Genomic DNA, 26,822 nt, shown 5'->3' with positions numbered 1-26,822 from the left:
GTTAACATTTCAGTTATCAATTATCAATTCTCAGTTACCAGCTTAGTTTCAGTTTCAGCATTTATAATTCTTTCTTTTAGTTTCTTTACATACCAGTACAATTCAAATGTACTGACGTCCCTTTTGCCCGGGGCCTGCATCTCACGATGCAGGTAATGATTTACAGGTTGGCGATCCAGAGTGCTAGGATTCTCGTACCAGCTATTTGGTGATGCCCAGTTCTTTCGGGGCATTATCATTACTTTACAGTCTTTCAGTGTTTACAGATATACAGTGTTTTCAGTACTTCAATAGAGGCTTCATAGACTAGAGTAACAGTTAGACAGAGTCTCGGACTTTTCGTGTTAAGCCATGTTGGCTACAAATATGTTCCAAAATTGTATTAGTATTTCCGCACTTTGATTTATATCATCCAGACTTTCAGTATATCAGCATGTGTTAGTTTATATTCCGTATTCAGTATGTTATGATATCACATGTTGATTTAGCCAGCCAGTTGGTTCGCTCGGTCACATGTAGTCAGGCACCGAGTGCCGTGTTACGTCCAGGCCCAGGTTCGGGGCGTGACAGAACAAATAACAACAGGGAGATAAAATAACAAGAACAAGCTTTTCTTCAACATTTGGTTCCACAATACCAACCTCAACTTTTGAATCAATACTCAAATATCACCAAAAGATGCGTAAACATGATAAGAATGATCAATTTAATAATACTAGTCTAAACATGGATAACATGATCAAAGAAGGTAATAATTACAAGAAACCAAGTCCCACCCAGATGCTTTAACTCGACAACAACATATAAGTACTCGTCACCTTACATATACGTTGTACCCAACATCTAAACATGTAGAAAATAGACAAACAAGTCATATTCCCTCAAGCCAAGGTTAACCATGACACTTACCTCACCCCAACGACCAAACTCAAATCTCAATCACGGCTTTCCTTTCAAACAAGCCTCCGAACCAATAGAATCTAGCAAATTACAAACCAAACGATTCAAATTAAGCCTTAGGAACTACCCACGATTGCAAAGAATTCAATTTAGGTCATTATTGAAAAACTCAACACCCGGGCCCGCTTGGTCCAAACCCGAAATTCGGACCAAAACCTGATTACCCATTCACCCTCAAGTCCGATTATGTAATTTGTTTTGGAATCCGACCTCAATTTGAGGTCTAAATCCCCAATTTACAAAAATCCCTAATTCTACCTAAAATCCCTAATTTCCACCATGAAAAGACAAGATTTTTGGTTGAAATCTAAGGAAATGTAGTGGAAGATTGAAAGAAACTAGTTTAGAATCACTTACCAATAATTTTGGGAAGAAAAGTTCTTTGGAAAATTGTCTCTAGGGTTCTTGAGTTTGAAAATTGTAAGAATGAAGCAAAAATCCCGTCTAAGTCATATTTGATCAGGTGCAGATGTCGCATTTGCAATCTGGGGTTCGCAAATGCGAACCCCGCAAATGCGAAGAGTCAATCGCAAATGCGTAGACCATCACACCTCTGCTTCGTCCGCAAATGCGAAGAATAATTCGCAAATGCGAACTCTGACCAATTGCGACCACTGCCTGACCCAGCACCCCTTCGCAAATGCGAAGACTTGTCTGCAAATGCGATCACTGGCTCCCTGCAAATGCGACTTCTAGATCGCAAATGCGAATTAAGGCTGGCCCAGGTATTCTTCGCAAATGCGAAGAATTTTCTCGCAAGTGCGAGCCTATCAGCTTGGGGAATGTTCGCAAATGCGAACATTGATCTCGCAAATGCGAGATCAGACACTAGTTACAAAAATTGTAGAACCAGCAATGCTCTAAGTCCAATTTTCACTCCGTAGCTTATATGAAACTCACCCGAGCCCACGAGGCTCTAAACCAACTATGCACACAAGTCTAAAAATATCATACGAACTTGCTCGCGCGATCAAATCGCAAAAAATAACACCTAGAACTTCGAATTGAACACCAAATCAAATGAAATTTTCAAAAAAACTTTCAAACTTCTATTTTCACAACCGGGAAATCCGAATCACTTCGAACCAACTCCGTTTCTCACCAAATTTCACATACAAGTCATAAATATGGTATTGGACCTATACAGGGTTTCGGAACCAAAATACAGACCCGATATCCAAAATGTCAAACATTGGTCAAACATTTCAAATGCATTTAGCCTTTAACTTTCAAATTTCGAAAAAGTCTGATAACTCGGGCTAGGGACTTCCGAATTCGATTCCGGGCATACGCCCAAGTCACAAATCGCGATACGGACCCACTAGGACTGTCAAAATACAAATCTGCGTCCGTTTACTCAAAATGTTGACCGAAGTCAACTCAAATGAAATTTTTAGGCAAAATTCTTATCTTTATCAGTTTTTAACATAAAAGCTTTCCGAAAACATGCCCAGACTGCGCACGCAAATCGAGGAGGGAGAAAATGAGGTGTTTAAAGCTTAAAAGCGCAGAATTGGGTTCTAAAACATGTGATGACCTTTCAGGTCATCACATTTTCCACCTCTAAAACAACCGTTCATCCTCGAAAGGACATAGAAAAGTACATGACAGGTAAAAAGGTGGGGATATCTACTCCGCATGTCCGACTTGGACTCCCAGGTAGATGCCTCAACGGGATGACCTCTCCTCTACACTCGAACTGAAGAATAACTCTTCGATTTCGATTGGCGAACCTGCTAGGCTAGAATAGCCACTGACTCCTCCTCATAAGTTAAATCCTTGTCCAATTGGACAGTGCTGAAATCTAACACATGGGATGGATCACCGTGATACTTCCGGAGCATGGACACATGGAACACCGGATGAACTGCTGATAAACCAGGTGGCAAAGCGAGCCTGTAGTCCACCTCTCCCACTCTCTCAAGAATCTCAAAAGGCCCGATATACCTAGGGCTCAACTTGCCTTTCTTTATGAACCTCATCGCACCCTTCATCGGTGATACACGGAGCAACACTCTCTCTCCGGCCATGAATGCAACATCACGAACTCTACGGTCGGCATAACTCTTCTGCCTGGACTGAGCTATGCGAAGTCGATCCTAGATAATCTTGACCTTATCTAAGGCATCCTGTACCAAGTCTGTACCCAATAACCGAGCCTCCCCCGGCTCAAACCATCCAACTGGCGATAGGCACCGCCTTCCATATAATGCCTCATAGGGAGCCATCTGAATACTTGACTGATAATTGTAGTCGTAGGCAAACTCCGCAAGTGGCAAGAACTGATCCCACGAACCTCTGAAGTCTATAACACAAGCGCGGAGCATGTCCTCTAATATCTAAATAGTGCGCTCAGACTGCTCGTCCGTCTGAGGATGAAATGGTGTGCTCAGCTCAACCCACGTGCCCAACTCACACTGTACTACCCTCCAGAAATGCAAGGTAAACTGCGTACCTCTCTCAGAAATGATATACACGGGTACACCGTGAAGACGGACGATCTCGCGGATATAAATCTCTGCCAACAGCTTTGAAGAATAAGTAACTGCCATATGAATGAAATATGCTGACTTGATCAGCCTGTCCACAATGACCCAAACTGCATCAAACTTCCTCTGAGTCCGTGGGAGTCCAACAATGAAATCCATAGTGATACGCTCCCACTTGCACTCAGGAATTTCTAACTTCTGAAGCAAACCACTAGGTCTCTGATGCTCACACTTTACCTGCTGACAATTTAGACACCGAGACACATATGCAACTATATCTTTCTTCATTCTCCTCCACCAATAATGTTGCCGCAAGTCCTGATATATCTTGGCGGCGCCTTAATGAATAGAATACCGGGAACTGTGGGCCTCCTCAAGAATCAACTCACGAAGTCCATCCATATTAGGCACACAAACACGACCCTGCATCCTCAAAACTCCATCATCTCCAACAGTAACTTGCTTGGCACCACCGTGCCGCACTGTGTCACTAAGGACAAGCGAATGAGGGTCATCATACTACCGATCTCTGATACGCTCAAACAAAGAAGACCGAGCGACTATACAAGCTAGAACACGACTGGGCTTCGAAACATCCAACCTCACGAACTGATTGGCCAAGGCCTGAATATCTAATGCAAGCGGTCTCTCACCGATTGGAATGTACGCAAGGCTGCCCATACTCGTTGACTTTCTACTCAAAGCATCAGCCACCTCATTGGCGTTCCCGGGATGATACAAGATGGTGATATCATAGTCTTTCAATAACTCCAACCAGCTCATCTGCCTCAATGTGAGCTCCTTCTGCTGGAACAAATACTGCAAGCTCTGATGATCTGTGAATACCTCACACGACACGCCGTCAGATAGTGCCTCTAAATCTTTAGCGCATGAACCATGGCTGGCAGATCTAGGTCATGAACGGGGTAATTCTTCTCGTGAACCTTTAGCTTCCGTGAAGCATATGCAATTACCTTGCCATCCTGCATCAATACCACACCAAGTCCAATACGAGATGCATCATAATATACCCAATAAGATCCTGAACTTGTGGGACACCTACACCGGCCCCGTAGTCAAAGCAGTCTTGAGCTTTTGAAAGCTCGTCTCACACTCGTCTGACCATCTGAACGGGACACCCTTATGGGTCAACCTGGTCAACGGGGCTACTATGGATGAGAACCCCTCCACAAACCAATAGTAATAACCCACCAAACCCAAGAAACTCCGGATCTCTATGTCTGAAGTAGGTCTAGGCCAGTTCTGAACTGCCTCAATCTTCTTAGGGTCTACCTAAATGCCCTCTCCAGATCGATCTTTGAAAATATCTTGGCACCCTGAAGCTGATCAAACAAATCATCAATCCACGGTAATGGATACTTGTTCTTGATGGTGACTTTGTTCAACTGCTGATAATCTATGCACATCCTCATCGACCCATCTTTCCTCTTCACAAACAGCACAGGCGCACCCCAGGGCGAGACACTAGGTCTAATGAAGCCCTTATCAAGCAAATCTTGCAACTGCTCCTTCAATTCTTTCAACTCTGGCGGGGCCATACGATATGGCGGAATAGAATTGGGCTGAGTGCCCGGAACGAAGTCAATACAGAAGTCGATGTCCTTGTCGAGAGGCATCCCTGGTTGGTCTGCAGGAAATACCTCTGGAAACTCTCGGACAACTGGTACAGAATCCATGGAAGGAACATCCACACTAGAATCGTGGACATAAGCCAAATAAGCTAGACACCCCTTCTCAACCATACGCCGAACCTTCATATAAGAGATAACTCTACCGGTAGAATGGCCAGGAGTCCCTCTCCACTCTAATCGAGGCAACCCCGCAAAGGCTAAGGTCACCGCCTTGGCGTGACAATCCAATATAGCATGATAAGGTGACAGCCAATCCATACCCAAAATTACGTCAAAGTCTACCATATCGAGAAGTAGGAGGCCTACACTAGTCTCAAGACTCCTAATGGTAACCACACACGAACGATAAACATGGTCTATAATATATGCATCTCCCACAGGTGTGGACACATAAACAGGAGCACTCAAAGAATCACGAGGCACAACAAAATATGAAGCAAAATAGGATGACACATAGGAATAAGTAGAACCCGGATCAAATAGAACTGAAGCATCTCTACTGTAAACTAAAACCGTACCTATGATGACGGTATCAAAAGACTCAGCCTCAGGCTTGGCTGGAAAAGCATAGTGATAAGTGGGGATTTTAACCATTATTTGCTCTCTTTTTACTTGCGTTTTGGACTTAAAATGCGTGAAGGTATTCCCGAAAACTAGCATAATATGCTTGCTTGCAGGGATTGTTCACAATGAGTCAAAGTAGCCATGATCAACTCAAAGAGGAGTCAAAACTTGAACAAGACCAAAACTAGGACAAGAGCTGAGGAACGCGGACCGCGATAGAAAAGTGCAGAGTGACAATGTGGACGCGGTTATTAATTCGTGGACCGCGAAGTAGAGATTCAGAGAAGTGGTTTTGGGCACAGGCATGGGCGCGGACATCGACAGAAAGATGCGGCCGCTAAATTACTGGCGCGGTCGCGATTGGAATTCCGCTGACAGCGTGTGCTAAGGATCAGAGACTTTGCAAGTTATGAAAAAACGAAGAAAGCGGTCCGCGTCAAGAATACGCGGCCGCGAGAAATCACCCACGCGGACGCGATGAAAAATACGTGATCCTCTAAACAAGTCCCAACCCAATCTCAGATGTAAAGAAACGCGGACCGCGCTCAATATTACGCGACTGCGAAAGCAAGAGTGCAGCCGCGGTCAGAATTACGCGACCGCGAAATCTCCATAGGGGCATTTTTGTCCGAAAATTTTAGCCTAGTATAAATAGATCCTTTTCACATTTTTAGGTTTTGTTTTGTTTTGCTGAGTACGTGAGACGACTAGATTTACTGTTTTGGGCAATTTTGTATTAGATTCAACTTTTAACGTTAGCTTTTCATATCTTAATCTAGTATTATGGATTTTATCTTTATTTTATCTTTGATTTCTGCTATTTCCATGAGTAGCTAAACCCATAGCTAGGGTTGTGACCCAACCCTAGTGTGCGTGTTTGATGGGTCTTGAATTTTAGGGCTTGAATGTGTATGGATTAGCAGTATTTAACCTAGTTCATGCTAGAACTAAGGAAATAGTGGTTTCAAACACTGATTCATGCCTTTATGACTTAGTCTCTACTTGAGAAAGTGGTATTAAGTGTAGGAAAACTAGGCTAACAAGGAATTGGGGTGAACTCAAGAAATTGATAGCCCCAATTAACGGGTTAAACCTAGATATAGTAATACCCGACTTGAACTGGCATCACTTGTATTGCATGAATACCCATTTGGACTTGAGAAATCCAAATTGGGCAAAATTACTCAAACTACCGAGAGGTATAGAGTGAGTACTCGGGTGTGATAGTTATATTACGACCTCAATTAATCACATGATTGCCCTAGATTCTTTCTACCCATTAGATATCCACCTAGGCGAAGTCACTACCCTAGTCCCTTTAAATCTTTGAAAACAACCAACAAAAACATTATACTTAGTTTCAAATACTGCATGCTATAGAATAGAAATATAAGTAGGAAAAAAACCGACCATGTATAGAAGTGTAATTAAGAGCAAAACCCGCATCTAGACTCGGATATAAATCTAACTCCAAACAAATTAACTCCCTGTGGATTCGATCCCGACTTTGTTGGTTAAAACTGCATCGACCATCCTCGCTACTCAATAGTACCGCATGATTGGACCCGATCAATTTTTGGCGCCGTTGCTGGGGAGTTAAATAGTTTTAGCTATATATCTGAGCATTTGTGTGTTTTGTTTTTCTTTCCTTCCATTTTTCTAATTTGTTTGTGAATTTCTTTTACGTACCAAATGACTCTTATCAATGATGCTCCCGGAAATTTGCCATTGGGGGAGGAGGTAGATGATGATAATGTGGATGAGATTCAACTCGAGCCTCAAGCACAAAGGAGAGGCCGGCCGCCTTATGATAATATTCCAAACGCTCCCCCAGCTCCACCAAGGGCAGCACACCTGGTGTTGCCCAATGAAGGCTATGCAAGTGCAATAGTCCCGCCCCGGATTAGGGCGGGAAACTTTCAAATAACCAATGTCATGCTGACACTCTTGGAGCAGAGGGTTTCTTCACCGGAGCTCCACACCATAAGGCATACAAGCATCTCAAAGGTTTTGTTGACACGTGTTGGGGGAGCAAGCAAACCAATGTTTCTGAGGACGCATTGAGACTAAGGCTTTTCCCATTTTCTCTAAGGGGTAAGGCTTTGGATTGGCTTGAAAGGTTGCCCAATCATTCCATCACCACTTGGGATGAGTTGGTCGAGAAATTCATAGCAAAGTTCTTCTCGCCTGTACATATGGCGACGTTGAGATATGAGATCCTTGATTTTAAACAAGAGTCAAATGAACCGCTTCATGAGATTTGGGAAAGGTATCGGATGATGGTTAAAGAATGTCCGAACAATAACATGACCGAAGCCATGATCCAACAAACATTCTACCGTGGCATCAACACTACCAACCAGTGTGTAGTTAACCAACTCGCTGGGGGAAACTTCATGAACACGCGTTATGCCAAGGCGTGTGAAATACTTGATGAGATGGCAGATAATTCTTCAGCGTGGCAAAGCCGAGCTAATGTGCCACAAGGTGATCCCAATGTCATTCACCTACACAAGGAGCTCCATGACCACGTCCAAGCAATAGCCGAGTTAACTACTACAATGAACCAATTGGCCAAAGAGCAATTGCAACAAGTTCAAGGGCCAAAATAAGTGAATGCCATGGAGGGGTGAATATAATGGTTAACAAAAGGAGGCAACGAGGTCAACAAGTTCAAGGAAATCAGGATCAATTTGATCAAAGTGGTAGTGGTTACAATCAAGATGATGTGTATTATGATCAAAGTGAAGAGGTCCAATATGTGAACAACTACCAAGGTCAACGGGGTAATGCTCAGAATCAACAACAATGAGATGGGACGGATTGAATCCATGTTTGAGCAAATGATGAAGAAAAATGTCGACTCTGATGCCCAATTGGCATCCCACAATACTTCTATCCGCAACTTGGTGGTCCAACTCTGCCAAATTTCACAAGCTTTGAATACTCTCCCTAAGGGGGCACTACCAAGTGATACGGTAGTAAACCCGAAGGGTGGAAACAATACGGGCCATGCTATGGCGGTTACTACAACGAGTGGTAGAGGTAAAGAAAGGTTGTGAGTGATGATGTGTTAGTGCAAGATGATGATGAATCAAGCAATAATGTGCAAGTGAGTGATGAGAATGTGAATGAAGAAGTGAGGATAGACAATGATGACAACGTGGAGGAGACACAAAATGATGTGAACCCGTCTAGGGAACACATGATAGACATACCGGAAACGGTAGTGCCCAAAGCCAAGGCTCCTTTGCCAAGGCCTCCTCCACCATATCCTTAAAGACTTGAAAAACAAAATAATGAGAACCAGTTCAAGAAATTCATTGATATGATGAAAAGTTTGTCAATAAATGTGCCTTTGGTTGAAGCTCTAGAACAAATGTCGGGATATGCCAAGTTGATGAAGGATTTGGTAACAAAGAAGAGGTCAATGAACTGTGAAACAATCAAAATGACTCACTAAGTGAGTGCTATTGTGCATTCCACGGTGCCAAATCTAGAAGACCCTGGTGCTTTTACAATCCCATGAACTATTGGTAGTGCCGATTTCGCCAAAGCTTTGTGCGACTTGGGTGCAAGCATTAACTTGATGCCATATTCTGTGTTCAAGACATTGGGAATTGGGCAACCAAGGCCCACATCCATGAGGTTGCAAATGGTGGATAGGAGGATGAATAGGCCATTGGGGATAATTGATGATGTGCTAGTTCGGGTCGACAAATTCATACTTCCCGCGGATTCTGTGATACTTGACTGCGAGGTTGACTATGAAGTGCCGATCATATTGGGGGGACCTTTCCTAGCTACGGGGAAGGCCTTAGTTGATGTGGAAGCAGGGGAGCTCACCTTCCGGGTGGGTGATGAAAAAGTTGTGTTCCATGTTTGCAAGTCAATGAGGCAGTCCAATAGCAACGAAGTATGTTCATTTGTGGATCTTGTGTCCGAGGTGATTGTTGAAGACACCAGTGCTATGATTAATGTGGAAGACCCTTTGGAAGCTGTGTTGTTGAACCATGATATGACTGAGGATGAAGGCTTGGTAGAATGTGTCAATGCTTTGCAAGAAATGGGTTCATATACATATGAGCCCCAGAAACTTTCCCTGGATCTTGAGAACCGGAAGACCCCACCAACGAAGCCCTCAATCGAGGAGCCTCCCATATTGGAGTTGAAGCCTTTGCCTTCACACCTCAGGTATGAGTTCTTAGGCCCTTGTTCCACTTTACTTGTTATTCTTTCCTCGGGCTTAACTAACGTGCAGGTAGATGCCACCCTTGCGGTGCTCCAAAGAAGTAAGAAGGAAATTGGATGGACTATGGCTGACATTCGGGGTATAAGCCCCGCCTTTTGCATGCACAAAATTATACTAGAGGATGATGCCAAACCCTCCGTGGAACATCAAAGGAGGTTGAATGAGGCCATGCTAGAGGTCGTCAAGCAGGCACTACAACAAAAAGGGGCTTTAGCGGCAAGGGGCTTTAGCGGCAATACAAAACAGCTTTAGTGGCAATAACAATAGCCGCTATATCATTTACCCGCAATTAGTATTTTGCCGCTGAAGCCGGGGTCGGCAAAGCCTTTAGCGGCTTTTCTCACAAAAGGTAAAGGGTATGGTTTATTGCCGCTAAAAATTATTATCTTTAACGGCAATTATTTGCAGCAATTACAATGGCTACTAAGTCCAAACCAAAACCGCTAATTATACTTCTTTAGCATCCATTTTTGTAGCCGCTAAATTCAAAATAATTTTCGCTAAAAGTTTGCATCTTTAACGGCAATTATTTTGTGGCAATTAATATGGCCATAGTATTCCTTCTGAAAACATCCTAGTTTGCCTTTTTTGCGTCCATTTTAATGGCTAATATGTTTTACTAAATTGCCGCTAAAAGTCAATATCTTTAACAGCAATTGATTTACATCAATTATGACGACTGCAATATACCTTATGAAAATATCTTAATTTGCCCTTTTATCGTCCATTTTTATAGCTAGTATATCCAACTAAATTAGTGCTAAAAGTCACAAGCAATAATAGCAATAGTTATTCACCATTAATAATAGTTACTACATTCGTCTAGACTATGACCCAAATAATAAAACATATTAATTAAAAAAATATAATATATCTCATTAAATCTTAACAAACAAAAGAAAGTACTAATAAAAAATATTAATGTCACGGTAACTTAAAATATAAACTTATATTGTTTGGACTAAATAGCCAATGTCATTATATACTAATCCAGACGAATGGAGGTCTTCAAATAATTTTCGCAACTTTTCATCATTTTGAAATCTTCCACCCGCTAAATTATTAAACATCAGACTGTATGACCTGAAATTATAAAATAATTGTGTCAAAAGATCAAATATAATGTGAACTTGCATATTTCATCACTGTTCGATTCTTTGTCATTCAACTCCCTCACCTAACATCTATAAGCAAAAATAACTAGATGGATTAATAGACGAATATGCATGTACAAACAATTATGCTTTTGCCATTTGGAGCTAGGAGAAGGATGTGCCCGTGTAAGATATGGTTGTAATTTACTTAAGTTGATCCTTGTGCATTTCTGGAAATCTATATATGCAGTTGTATTTGTCCTTTCTCTCAATGACATGTTGCTCAACTATCAGTATGTATGTTACAAGGTGAGTGATATTGATTCATGAACCAAATTATGATGGTGAAACAATTTACTATTGTTTGTTGGCATTTCTTGAGAACTCTAGGTAAAAAAGAACTGGAAATGCCTAATAATAAGTAAAGGTGCATTTCTGTTTTTGTAATCTATCTATATATTATTAAAAGGAGAGGAAAAAGCCCTCTCCTTAAGCCAAGTGGCAGCTTAAAAAAAAGCCACATGGCATAATTAGTTATTAAATTAGTTATTTAGTTAATAATTAGTTATTAGTTATTCTTTTTGAATTTAAATATATCTAAAAAAAGATAATAATAAAAAAAAGTACCATATATATATATATATATATATATATTATATATATATATAATATATATATTATACTATATATATATAAATTGGTTACTTTAATTGAATTAATAAATATAGATTTCTTATAATTAACTATAATAAAAAATGAAAATATAAATATATAGAAAAATAACTACCCATTCAAATTTTAAATTGGGTGGGAGTAGTTTCAAGTTGGAGTTTTTAAATTATTTTAAAATAAAAAAGCAAAAAAAAAAAAAAGCTATTAAAAAAAAAGAGAAGAAAAACTACCCATTCAAATCAGGGAGTAGTTTCAAGTTGGAGTTTTAAAATAATTTAAAAATAAAATAGATATCTTTATAATTAACTATAATAAAAAAAAAACGAAAATATAAATATATAAGAAAATAACTACCCATTCCAAATTGGTAGTTATTTTTTTAATTAATAATTAGTTGTTGGTTATTATTTTAAATTTAAATATATATAAAAAAGCAATTAAAAAATACAAAGCTACCATATATATGAAATATATATATATATATATATATATAATATATAATATTATATATAATATAATATAAATATATATATATATATATATATATATATATTAATTGGTTACTTTAATTTGAATTAATAAATATAGAATAAAAGAATAAAAAACTACCTATATAGAATTTATATATATATATATAATTATATATATATATAATATATAGTATATATATATTATATATAATATATATATATTAATTGGTTACTTTAAATTGAATATAAATATAGATATCTTATAATTAACTATAATAAAAAAAATGGAAATATAAAATATAAAAAAAATAACTACACATTCAAATTGGGTGGGAGTAGTTTCAAGTTGGAGTTTTTAAAATTATTTTAAAATCAAAAAAAGCAAAAAAAAAGCTATAAAAAAATGAAAAAAAGAGAAGAAAAACAACCCATTCAAATCGGGGAGTAGTTTCAAGTTGGAGTTTTAAAATGATTTTAAAATAAAAATAGATATCTTATAATTAACTATAATAAAAAAAACGAAAATATAAATATATAAGAAAATAACTACCCATTCAAATTGGTAGTTATTTTTAATTAATAATTAGTTATTGGTTATTATTTTTAAATTTAAATATATATAAAAAACGAAAATTAAAAAAATACAAAACTACCATTTATATGAATTTATATATATATATATATATATAGGTTACTCTATTTGAATTAATAAATATAGATAATATTTAACATAGATTTTATTCACTAAAATTTAGATAATATTATTAAGAACAACAGAATAAAATTTAAAATAAAAAAATATTTCAATAGTAATAAATTATATATCTTTTCATATATTACAAAAAGAAAGCGAATACTAAATATTGCTTAGTATAATAAAGAAAAATAGAACAAAAAAGTTATTCACTGACTATATAAGTACCTTTGATTTAATACAGATTTCATTATTGGGTATATCGCATTGACAAACAAGATGACAATTGAATTTTATTAAAGCAATACGATTTAATAGGATCAAACAAGCCTGATCATTAATTTAATTAATATTTTTTTAATATTGACCGCGCATCGCGCGGGTACGACTACTAGTCTGTTATTAAAGAAAGAAGTAGAAATGCTTTTATAATTAGAAAAGATGCAGTAATCTCAGGTTAGGAATTTAAAGCACAGCCATCAACGACAAGTACGCCTCAATTCCAAACAAGTTGAGAACGACGTCTTTATTAATAAATTGACTAAACATTGGCAATACAGAGGACCATTCATTTAGGATATCTAAAGTAGTGTGCCTATATCCCATATGCTAATCTATTCTTTTACTTTACAGGCAATATGTGTTGCAGACTTGGTAATTGTGATGGATAAAGGACATGTGAAGTGGGTGGATAATCAAGCTGAGTTTTCTTGTCCTTCTAATGTAGCGTTCTCAACAATCGATGAACTTAGCACTTGTTCTGAAGTTCAGTGGCAGGTTAAAAGATCAAATATTTCTAGTGAGATCCAACAGAAAGTTTCAGAGGGTGATTTTATATTTAGTCCTGGTAGAAATCAAGACACTGATGAATCGGAGGCTTGGAAAGAAGGAAAAGTCGAATGGCGGGCACTATATACATATCAAAGGAGTTGCAGTTACAAAATATAAACGGTGAGCTTTATACCTCTTGGATTATCATTCTAGTGCTTTCTTCATCTGACCTCATTCTATTATGGAAAAGGTGAATTTAATTCAAGCAGGCAACTGTAAATTGATTTAAGGACATAAATAATGTCCGAATAAATAAATCATATTACACATATAATCACTATCAAAGAAAAAACTTATTTTTAAAATGATTCACTATTATCACAATCTTACGACATCAACAACCGTGAGAAAAGAGTATATAAAAGCAAAAAGCATCCAAGGTAAACCTAAATACAACAATAAATTAATAAAAATCGAAGGAGGAAAACTCAAGCAGTAGCGACGAAGGACAAAGATGAGTAGTACCGTGAGAAGGTTGAGCAATACTAGGCATCATTGATGTTTGTGGTACTCGTTCATGTCCATTATAGGCGTCAGGAATCTAATAAATATTAACATGTTAGATAACAATACTTTTATATGATTAGAATATTAGAATAATTTGGGAGGAGGTTGTTTTTTCCGGCAGTGAAAATTCAAAAGACTGGCATTTAAGTTCCAAAAAATTTGGGATATAGCAAACTGAGACGAACAGAAGAGGAAATAAGTGAGGGGGACAGTAATATGTAGTCTTTGTTCTGCAATCATTACTTGTAAAGGAAGCCAAATCTAAGAAAAAAATTGGAATCCTCTTTGTTTCATTAATGTATGCTGTTGTGATTTTCTTTTGATTTACAGTTACTCGTTGTGTAAAGAAAACTACAATAAAATCCTTACATCTTTGTCTCTGACTGTCTTTGCCCAGTTAACACAGAGAGGGCCTCACAAAAGCTTATTTACTATCCTATTATCTAATTTATCTTCAAAATAAATTTTTGTGGACTTTCACACTTTTTCCAGCAGCACAGTGTTGACTAAGTTGTCACGACCCAAAATCCACTAAGGGTCGTGATGGCGTCGGACACCATTGTAAGGCAAGCCAACACTTATTAATTAATAACTTCGTGTTTTAGATATCTCTGAATTTACTTCTTTTATATATTTAAACAATAAAGAATAAGTTCCACTGAATAAATAATAATATCTTTAACAATTTTAAAAATACTGAATAATCCCATAGACATCCCAGAACCCGGTGTCACAAGTGCATGAGCTATTACTAAGGAATCGAATAAATTACAATAACTGTCCGGAATACAATTGGACAGAAAATAAATATAATACGCTGAAAGAGACATACTGGTTGCGGGGCCGCCTCGAGAAATGCAGCTCACCTAGTCCCCGTATCATCCATGCTGCTACGCCCAGTAGGCCGCTAGAAAAGTAGAAATACAGGTACTTGTGCAAATGCACAGCAAGTGTAGCATGAGTACAAAAATAACATGTACTCAGTAAGTATCCAGTCTAATCTCGAAGAAGTAGAGACGAGAGGTCGACTTCGACACTTACTAGGGGTCCAATAATGATACCTCAGTGATATAATAAATCGGGAATTTTTATAAACATGATTGTAATTCAATAGAATGAAGCAAGTAAACAATTCTTTCTTTTATAGAAAATTCCCAAATTCCTTTTCATCATTTATACATTTATTCTCAAACCGGAAAGAAACAATATCACTTCAATAAATTTCAAGGCAAGCAATACAAGCATGCGCAAATCATGCCGAGGTCGTACGACCCGATCCAACAATATTTAAACTGTGCACTGCTAGAGGGTCGAATGGCGCGAACCATAGATGCATCTATTACCCCGCTCGCGAACCATACATGTGACGCGGTAACATATAAATAAACACTGCTCGCGAATCATACATTCGACGCAGGTACACATAGAAACACATATTCAAACAGTCAATCAAGACATTCATCAAGGAAACAATTATTCAAGGAGGTGTAAATTTCCCTTTTTACAAGTCATGAAAATGAAATTTAATTCTTTTAGAAAATCATTTGCCACTTCGATATGATTTAAGCAATTTAAACTATCAATAAGGTTGCATTTATTACAAGTAAGCATGCTTTTGAGTCCTAGACTACCCGGACATAAGCATAATAGTAGCTACGCACGAACTCTCGTCACCTCGTGCCTACGTAGCCCCCACAATTAGCAGCACATATTCAATTAATTCACCTATGGGGACAATTCACTCTTACAAGGTTAGAAAGGAGACTCACCTCGCTCCGAAGCCTATATCCCAATTCAAGAACGCGCTCAAACCTCCAAATTGGAGCCGAACGATCCAAAACTATTCAAATGGAGTAAGAACTAGTCAATACATGCTCAAAAGTTCATATTCTAATTATTAAACCAATTTTCCAACCCTAAATGCAAGGTTCCTAAAAATTCATCCTCGTGCCCACGTGCCCGGATTCCGAATTTTTTTTAAGAAAGTTGCTTACCCATAACCTAAAGATCAAGAATATATGATTTTTGCTCCATTCCCTAACAAATTTCGTGGTTAAATCTTATTTTTATCAAACTCTAGGTTTTTCATCTGAACCCTTAATTTTCCCTAATTTTCACATATTAATCTACTCATAATCTATGTATTTAACTCATGTTGTGTAGAAATTACTTACCTCAAAGTGCTAGGTGAAAACTCTCTTCCAAAAGCTCCAACAATCGCCTAAGACATGAAAGGAAATGAGCTAAATAGTCTAAGTCTCGAAATTAATAGCTGTGCACAGGCCTCAGATGTCGCATTTGCGACACCTGGTTCGCAAATGCGACGGTCGCAATTGCGAACATGGGCCTCCCCTGCCAAGGTCGCAAATGTGACCAAAATATCGTAAATGCGAACCAGGAGCTCCCACTGCCTAGGTGGCAAATGCGACCAAGAACTCGCAAATTTTCTAGTTTGCGAAAATGAGAATTTGCTAGTTTTTAATTTTACCAATTTACCCTATATTTTTAAAATTTATAAAATGACCCATCAATTTTTCATCTTTGGCAGATACATCTTTGGGGACTCACGATGGAACATCAGTCCTGATTGATTTGCATCTTCTGTGTATTGCAGTAACGCAGAATATGATAACAGTTAAACAATAACATTTTGATTGTTTATTTCAAGTAGGATAATCAAATTATGATGGTTTTGATATTTTTACAAGTTGTAGTATATAAATCATGTTTCATGATTTTGAAAAAAAAAAAAAACACCAAAATATATTATAAAAATTATAACCAAACACAACTTCATCTTCAATTCAAATTTTAGTAAAATTTCAAATTTGAAAAGAAAAAATTAAAATTCATGTCCAAACGCCTACTGAGATCAATGCAGTCTCGCCCAAAATTATCTATCCGATAGTGTGAAGTACATTTTTTTTTGCACGTATATGTTTCTCTCTAATCTTGTGTATATATACATAATATTCCACTTGTTTATTGATTTCTAATCTGTATATCAATGGCAGGTCAATCAAACAAAATTAATGGGTTAGATTTACAAAACTTAAAAATACCGAAGAAGTTTTGAATCATGAGCTTTGTTTAATTTCTACCGGGTTCATACAGTTTTTAAAGACTGAAATGTAGCAACTTGAAATATTTTTTGAAACTGTAGAAGATAATAGTCGATGGGTTGTTTTTCTATATGGTTATGGGAGGAGGAAGAAGAAGAGAAGAAAGAGAGGAGCGGGTGGGGTAGGTTAGGGGCACGGGAGAGAGGAGGTATTTTTTTTTTATTTTTCATTAATTTCGGATCCCAAAGGTACCATTTGGTAAGCAAATCAATGCCATCACTAAAGTATTAGTTCGCATATCTCACTCAAAATAAAATTTCTCAAGTCTGAGGTTCCAGCAAACACCTCATAAAAATACTTAAGGTGTATCTGTTAAACTTCACTTTTTACGCGTCGAATTTAACCATGCTTAACTTTTGATAAATATTTTGCCCAGAAAAAACACATTACACCTTCTATATTAATTTATGTATCATAGTCTTACCATAAATTCAAATATAAAATGTACAAAAAAAAAATTAAAAAGTATATACTTAAAAACTGTGTAAAAAAACTACTAATCACATCAATTAACAATTAAAAATATCTATAAAAAAAATTGAAACAGATTACTGGTGTACCATTTTTCACCAAAATGAACACAAGAGACTATATTTTACATAGCCATAACTTCTAAACAATTACAAAACGCTTAAAATAGAGTACTAGTACCACTTAAAATTGAAACAGAGTACTACCATTTTTCACTAAAATGAACACATTACACCATATTTTTTACATAGCCACAGCTTCTAAACAGTTACAAGACGATTAATCAGATCAGAACACGAAATCCTGGAGAATCCACAAGTTATTAACAATACAACCATAAGTTATTAACAATACAACCATGAACTTCGCAATCTCATACAAACACTCACTTGTGAATTTTACCTCTAAGTTTAACACCAAGGATCTTCTCCATTTTGGCCAACACCAATTGATTAGGAACGGCCTTACCATTCTCATATTCTGCAACAACCTGTGGCCGTTCATTGATCAGTTTCGCCAAATCAGCTTGGCTCATCTTCTTTTCAATCCTCGCCTTTTGTATAGCTTGCCTCACCTCCACCGGTACTTTCTCAAGCGCTGCCGGTTCCGCCGCCTCATCCAGTTTTCTAACGTTAACGACAGCAGAAGCGGCAGTCGTTTTCTTATTCAAACCGGCGTCGAATTTCTTCACCGTTTGAACCTGTGCTCCGGTTCGCAATGCCTGGTTTACAACCTTTGGATCCCTCAAGTCTTGTGCCTTCAACTTTGGCTTGTGGAGCACGACTGGCTCCCACTCTTGTCTGATTCCTCCCGTTGATCGGACCGGCATCTTCGAATAATATATGAATATTTATAATCGTAATCGATGCTGATGAAAATTACTGTAGTTTTTTAACTTGAACTTTGAGTGGGAGAGGAAAAGGAAACGGAAGGATTATATATAGTGGAGTGGAAGTCTGGAAGGTTCTGGTAAAATGTGAATCGTCTAATAAAATGCGAACGATGTGTGGAAGGTTCCAGAGTCGGTTATCTTATAACATCGTGTGCTTGTTGTCCAAGAATATACTGATTTTGAGGGGAAAATTATCAGAAGACCAATTTTTCGTATATCTTGGAGTCAACACAAAGTAATTTTAAAAAATATATATTACAATCTTATGTGCTGCAATTTTTTGGTTTCTTTGCATCATGGAGTACTTCATTTAAGCCTTCGAGTCTTTTTCACCATTTTTCTTTATTTTTTTTTTTTTTTTTTTTTGGTTACACTTTTTTTTTCTTCTTAAACATAAGCAAAAGGCAAATCTATTCTGATTTTAAAGACTTAACTGAGTAAGAAAAAAAAAACCAATATACTTTAAGAATATTAAGTGAATAATGTCAAAATAGTTTATGGTTAGATATAAAAGCAAAATTTAATGCTCAAATTACCTGACACTTATATTTCTTTTATCCCAAATTATGGGGAAAATGCATAAGTACCCCGTGTCATATACCCGCATTCCCAACTATACACTTTACCTTTGCGGGATTTTTATTACCCCCTAAGCTATTATAAAGTGTAATAAACACATCCTTAATTGACGATGTGGCAAGGAGAGTGTGTTCACTCTCTTGAAAGCATGTGAGAGGCAAAATTTATGTTTAAAACTGACTAGTTTATACAAGTGACAACTTTTAATTGAAAATTATATCATTATTTTAGACTTAATTAATTATTACTATAACTTTGACTAATACTATTTTTTTGTGCTTTTTATAAATCCAGTCCCTTTTTTCTTTTTCACCGACGACGAGTCCAACTCGCCGGAACAATCTCCACTAACATCGACAATAAAATCGGCCATTTTCCTGCAATTTTTTTTACATGAAGAAATCACCCTCCCTCGTCGCGATCTTCCAAATAGTACATATGATTCACCGGCGTCACACCTCCGGCGACCGGAGAACCGTAAAACAAATTATTCAAGAACAAAATCTACCCACACCATTGCTAAATAAATTACCAGTTCCACCAAGGCTGAGATCCAATGATGATGTGTCTAACACCACCGCCGGCAGCGAGTTTTCCACCATTACCGACGATAACCCCTCCACGGTACTGCTCTAGCTCGGACTACGATTTCCATTTAAGAATTCACATTCACTAGCTCTAAAGTCGAAAAATAATTTTGCATTCGCTGGCGACCATGTATATGAAACTAGAATATAATAAGAAAAACAGAAGAAGAAAAAAAAAGAAAAAAAAATTATTAGCTGGCAGTGCATGCATAACACTCTCCATCAGGAATCTGGTTGTCCAATTTTAAGGGTGTGTTTATTACACTTTATAATAGTTTAGGGGGGTAATAAAAACCCCGCAAAGATAAAAGTGTGTAGTTGGGAATACGGGTATAGGGCAGGGGGTACTTATGCATTTTCCCCAATTTATGTGATATTATTTGCTGTGTGAAATTTAAATTTCTTAAGCCGTGTATTTGGACATATTATCTTTTAATGTTTCGAAATAAAATTTATATATTCATATACTATAAAAAACTATTATAAATTATAATAATCAATAATTTAAATTATTTAAAAATTATATAAAAATATTACAAATAATTCGTATGACTATATATAAATAAGGCCAAAATCTTAGATAGCCCCTTAAACTTGGCACGTTTTGTAAAATAAACATATAAACTTACGGGGTGACCAGATAGACACTTGAACTCGTCTAAAATGTAATTTTTAAGCACCTCTGTATGTCAGACTTTGTGTGTGAGGTCCAAACGTCACTTACATGGCAAATGAACGAATAATATATTAACACGTGTATTTTTTTTCATGTAAGCAAATAATAGTCTAAAGCCAAATAATACCTCTCATTTGTTCATCTTCTTTCTCTCTCTCTCTTCGCTTTCTCATACCCAACTCCCATTCCATTCCCTATCTAATATATATCATAGTTCTTTTAAGGAAGAATATCTTAAAACACCCTTAAATTTGGCACCGATTATTAGTTTTCTCCACAAACTATAATTAGTCCTAATTACACCCCTACACTTGAATAAGTAAATTTAAATACACACTCGGTCTACCACATGGCATAACAAGTGGCTTCAAACAGCCTTTGGCGCGTGAAGGTGTATAAAAATGACACCTAAGCAGCTCAAACAGTAAAAAGCCCCCTAAATAATATTTTTTTTATTTTTCCCATCTTTTCTATGGCTATTATTCTTATTTCTTTCTCTTTATAACTTCTTCCATTAAAGCAGAATTAGTGTTCTTTTTTTCCCCTATAATTATGATTTTTCTTTGTAATTGCAAAAGTTCTTAGACATATTTTTTTGGTTTTCTTTTCAACTTTTTTTCGGATATTGAAAATGAACCCACTTTGTCAATCGAAGATCCACCATAATTGGAATACTATTCCACTTTATTGGAACTCACCCAAACTGATTAAACACCACAACCAACAAACATAAACAGAAACTTATTAAAAATTGTTTAATGGAAATTTCTTGACTAGATCCCTAAGATTTATAGGTAAATCGAAGGGGGAAATTGGAGAACCATTTGAGGGAACTTGACAGGGAGAAGAGTTTGGCCAGAATGATTTAATTTAGATGTCTTTTTAGTTCAGGTTTTAATCCGATTTTCTTTTTCTTTTTATTTCTTTTTCTTAATTTTAGTATAGGTAATATAAAAATCTGTGATGACCTGATAGGTCATCTTATGTTTTAGAACCTAATTCTGTATTTCGAAGCCTCAAATACCTCATTTTAGCCTCCTCGATTTGCATGTGTAGTCAGTATTTTTTCGGAAAGCTTTTATGTTAAAAACTAATAAAATATAAAATTTTTGCTTTGAAATCTATTTGAGTAGACTTCGATCAATATTTTGAGCGGACGGACCCAGATCCGTGTTTCGACGATCTCGGCGGGTCCGTATCGTGATTTGGGACTTGGGCGTCGCATTTTGTGGAAATTTGAAAGTTTAAAAGCTTAATAACTTTGAAAGTTTGACCAATGTTAAACTTTATTGATATCGGATTCATATTTTTGTTTCGGAACCCGGTATAGGTCCATTACTATATTTATGACTTGTCTATAAAATTTAGTAAGAAACGGAGTTGGTTTGATGTGATTCGGACATTCGGATGCAAAAATAGAAGTTTCAAAGTTTTCTTGAAAATTTCATTTGATCTGGTGTTCAATTCGTAGTTCAAGGTGTTATTTTCGCGATTTGATAGCGCGAGCAAGTTTGTATGATGTTATTGGACGGGTGTGCATGTTTGGTTTGACTCTGAGGGCTCAGGTGAATTTCGGATAGGCTACAGAGTGAATTGGACTTAGAAAACATAGCTGATGCATTCTAGTTTCTGGTGTATGCCGTAGATTTCGCATTTGCGAGATCTGGCTCGCATTTGCGAAGAAACCATCGTATTTGCGAGCTTGGGCATGGCAGGGGGTACTCGCATTTGCGAGGTAAAAGTTCATATTTGCGAACTTGTCTTTTCCGATTTTGCGAAGGCAGAGTCGCATTTGTGACTCAGCACCTGTTGGGATGATCTTCACATTTGCAAAGAAAGGTCCGCATTTTCGAGGGCATCAGGGTTCGCATTTGCTACCACTTTATCACAAATGCAATTGCTGGGATTTTTGGGAAGGAGTTCGCAATTGCGACCTCTTTCTCGCAATTGCGATGTTCGTAATTGCAAACATGATATCACAATTGTGACATCTACAACTGTGTAAAACTTGATTTAGACGGGATTGTAGTTCATTCTTCAAATTTTCAAAACAAGAAAACCCTAGAGGCGATCCCAAGCACCCTTCTTCCCCAAATAAAAATCATTGGTAAGTGATTCTAACCCATTTTCTTTCAATCTTTCATTACATTTCCTAAGATTTCAACCTAAAATCTAGTGTTTTCATGGTGAAAATTGGGGGTTGGGGTAGAATTGGAAATTTTTGTGAAATTGGGATTTAGACCTCAAATTGAGGTCGGATTCCAAAATAAAATTATATAACCGGGCTCAGGGGCGAATGGGCGGGTTTTGGTCCGAATTTTGGGTTTGGACCAAGCGAGCTTGGGAGTTGGCTTTTGTTGACTTTTTTAATAGTGACCTAAATTTTGAATCTTTTACAATCGTGGGTGATTCATAAGGCTTATTTTGAATCGTTTGGTTGGTAATTGCTAGATATTGTTGGTTCGGAGGCTTGTTTGAAAGGCAAAGCTATGGTTAAGTTTTGAGTGATCTTTGGAGCGAGGTAAGTGTTGAGTTTTGTGACGACCCGGCCCGTCGTCACGTGAGTTACCGCCCCGTTTTCCCCATTTTCTGCTTCCTTATGTTTCATTATAAGAGTCTTGGGTGAATGAGTCTAATTGGATTGGTTTTAGAAGGAAATGAGACATTTAGTCTCTTTAAGGAAGGTTTGTTTTGGAAAAGTCAACCGGATGTTGACTTATGAGTTAGAGAGCTCGGATGTGATTTCCGGTGATTCGGTTAGCTTCGGGGGATGATTTGTGACTTAGGAGCGTGATGGGAAGTGATTGTGGAGGTCCGGTGTAGAATTAGGCTTGATTTTTGGCAAAGTTAGTATTTTGGCGAATTCCGGTTGATAGGTGAGATTTTGATTCGAGGGTCGGAATGGAATTCCGAGAGTTGCTGTAGCTTCTTTAGGTGATTTGGGATTTGTGCGCAAAATTTCAGGTCATTCGGAGGTGTTTTGGTCGGGTTTTTGATCGAATGCGTATTTCGAAAGTTTTAGAAGAACTTAGGCTTGAATCCAGTGTAATTTGATGGTTTTGGTCTTGTTTGTGGTGTTTTGATAATTGGAGCAAGTTTGAATGATGTTTTAGGATGGGTTGGCCCTTTTGGTTGAGGTCCCGGGGGCCTCGGGGTGATTTCGGATGGTCAATCGGACCAAGTTTGGCATTTGAAAGTTGCAGGTTTTCCAGCCATTTTGTTGCAGAGATAATGTTCATTGCGATCGCGGGGGTGATGTCGCGATCGCATAGGGTTACTGGGTGAAGCTCTGCATTCGCATGAAGAGGTCCGCGATCGCATAGGAGGATCTGGGGACCCAGCTACTTTGTTCTTCGCGATCACATCTAGTGGAACGCGTTCGCATAGGTTTGGGCAGCAAAGCTTCGCGATCGCATAGGCATGGCTGCGATCGCATAGTGTTAAATGTAAAGGTGAAAATTTTGTGCATCGCGATCGCAAGCCCGGGGCTTTGATCGCATATAAGGAAATCTGGGCTGACAGAATGGTTTTAATAACATTTCCTCCGCGAGTCTAAGGTATTTTTCCACCATTTTTGAACATCCTTGGGAGCTTTTGTACGGGATTTGAAGAGGGATTCGACTAGGATTGATTGGAGATGGGTTCTATGACCTAATTACATGATTAATGGTAGAATCAACATAGAAATTTATGGAAATTCATCAAAAATGGAGAAAAGCTAGGGCTTTGTTTTTGGTATTTTAAAGTGGGTTTTGATTGGGCATTTGGGCTCGGATTTGGGAGTTCTTGGTATGTATTGACTCGTGGCGAGATAAGGAATCCGATGATGTTAAATTTTCTGATTTTCGAGAAGTGGGCCCGGGGCTCGGGTTTTGCAAATTTCATGAATTTCGATATTTTTCGAGTTTTTTCGATTGGGTTATGTTCCCTTAGCCTATTGTAACGTATTCGTCGTGGTTTTGATCAGATTCGACGCGCGAGGAGGTCGATTTGTGAGGCAAGGGCATAGCGAGCTAGGATTTTGGCCAGCTTGAGGTGAGTAATGATAGTAAATAATATCCTGAGGGTTTGAAACCCCGGATTTGGACAACGTAGTGCTTTATTGAGGTAAAACACGCTCTTAATGGCGAGCGCGGGGTTGTTACTACTGGGATCGTACTTGGGTCCATCCGTTTGATATTTTATACCGCGTATTGACTGAGTTGTTTTGTTTATCATCACGATTTGGGCTAGTTGCCATGTTTGGGGCCTCGTGCCGACTTGTTGAACCCTTAGGGGCATTATGACTGATTTTTCCTCACTTTATTTATTGAAAACCACATCCTCAGTAATGTTTCTATTTTGTTTAAACAATGTGAACTGGTTTAATCAGTGGTTAATCCTAAATGAGGGAAAATATGTGGGCTGAGATCCCTACCTTATACTATTGGGTCCTAAAATGACTGAGAGGGGTTGAGAACCCACAAGTGAGGGATACTATTATTATGGATCGGGCCTGCACGCCGCAGCAAATACTTATATGGATTGGGCTGCACGCCGCAAACAATTATTTTTGTGGATCGGGCTGCCGCCGCAGCAGCATATTGCGCTTGGGCTGTAGGAGCCCCTCCGGAGTTTTGCACACCCCCAGTGAGCGCCGTCGACGAGATATATGGATCGGGCTGCACGCCGCAACGATATGTGGATCGGGTTGCACGCCGCAGCGGTTACTATGTGATAACTTAAAAATTCTCCCCCCTTGACAAGAGAGTGAGTGGAAAAAGCCCCGAGGGGCTGTCACTATACTGAGCGGTTGATACTGGGCCCGAGGGGCAGTTTTACTATTTACTACTTGTTAGCTGTTTTACCTGATTTACATGCCTTTAAAACTAAGATTTCATTTGATTTTCACAGATTTTACTGCTTTACGTGATTTACTGCCTGATATAGAACTGCCTTGTGCTGTTATGTGTTTTCTTATCTTCGGTTATTATTTATTATTATTACTCACTAGGTCGGAGTACTCACATTACTCCCTGCACCATGCGTGCAGATTCAGGCATAGCAGAGTCCGCACCTGAGCACTGATATTCTCCCCAGACCAGACAGCGAGTTGGAGCTTCGAGGTAGCTGTTTGACGTCCGCAGCCCCTTGACTCCCCCATTTTATGTTATTTCAGTTCCTTTAGACTATTGTATCAGATATTCTATCTCTTAGACTTATAGCAACTCTATAGTAGCTCATGACTTGTGACACCCCGGTTCGGGCTGTGTCGGGATGGTTCCCTTTGCTATTGTCGCTGTTTCCGCTTTTATAACTGTTTATTATGCGTTCTGGATTTATAAATTTTAAGTAATGGTTAAAGAAGGGATTCCGTTGTTCTGGCTGGCCTTGTCTTCATGAGAGGCGCCATCACGGCCGGGTTTGGGATTTGGGCCGTGACAAGTTGGTATCAGAGCCTAGGTTACTAGGTCTCGCGAGTCATGAGCTGGTATAGTAGAGTCTCGCGGATTGGTACGGAGACGTCTGTACTTATCCTCGAGAGGCTGCAGAACCTTTAGGAAAACTTCACATTCTTGAAATTCTTGTCGTGCGAACTTGTTGATCCGAGTACTAAACTTCTCTTTATTCTATTCTCTCACAGATGGTGTGGACACGAGCTACCGGACGTGGCGGACGACCCCCAATGCCACCTTCTGAGACAACCAGAGGCCATGGACGCGGTCGTGGTCGTGGTAGAGGCAGAGTAGCGAGGGCAGCATCTGTTGATCCACCAGCTGCCGCAGCTCCGGATCAGGCTCCAACAATACCAGCTCAAGCACCGACTGTGCCCATAGTGATTTCTGGCCTTCAGGAGACATTAGCTCAGATCTTGACAGTGTGCACGGGCCTGGCTCAGGTGGTTTCAGTCACTACAGCAGCAGCAGCTACTTCACAGGCCGGGGGAGGCAATCAGACCCCCGCTGCTCGCACACCTGAGCAGGGAGTGGAGGGATTACAGACTCCAGAGGCACCTCCAGCTCAGCCAGTTGTGCCAGTACAGGAGTTCAGGGTTCCAGTTATGCCCGAGGACAAGCAGCTTTGCCTCGAGAGGTTTGGTAGGCTCCAGCCTCCGACATTTAGTGGTGCTGAGGGCGAGGATGCCCAGGGATTTTTCGATAGATGTCAGCGGATGCTTCCTACATCGGGGATTCTTGAGTCCAGTGGCGTGGCTTTTACTACTTTTTAGTTTACTGGAGCTTCTTTCACTTGGTGGGAGGCGTATGAGAGGCGTAGGATGACTGGTGCAGCACCTTTGACTTGGCAGGAGTTCTCCACTCTCTTCTTGGAG

The 26,822-nt window shown here is 38.5% G+C and overlaps 1 protein-coding gene and 1 long non-coding RNA gene across 2 annotated transcripts; one reads left to right on the top strand and one right to left on the bottom strand.

Annotated features, from left to right (window-relative positions):
* Positions 13,410 to 16,889, top strand: LOC109243300. The gene is made up of 2 exons (XR_002070537.1): positions 13,410 to 13,798; positions 16,734 to 16,889. It is a non-coding gene; the product is annotated as an uncharacterized LOC109243300 (long non-coding RNA).
* LOC109243292 (multiprotein-bridging factor 1c) lies at positions 17,840 to 18,745 on the bottom strand. Its single transcript, XM_019410204.1, has one exon. The coding sequence runs from the start codon at positions 18,605 to 18,607 to the stop codon at positions 18,164 to 18,166; it is 444 nt and encodes a 147-aa protein (XP_019265749.1). The 5' UTR covers positions 18,608 to 18,745; the 3' UTR covers positions 17,840 to 18,163.

This window comes from Nicotiana attenuata, chromosome 2, assembly GCF_001879085.1.
Source record: "Nicotiana attenuata strain UT chromosome 2, NIATTr2, whole genome shotgun sequence".
NCBI lineage: Eukaryota > Viridiplantae > Streptophyta > Magnoliopsida > Solanales > Solanaceae > Nicotiana > Nicotiana attenuata.
Note: the sequence above shows the minus strand (reverse complement) of the source record. Positions and strands in the feature narration are given on the sequence as shown.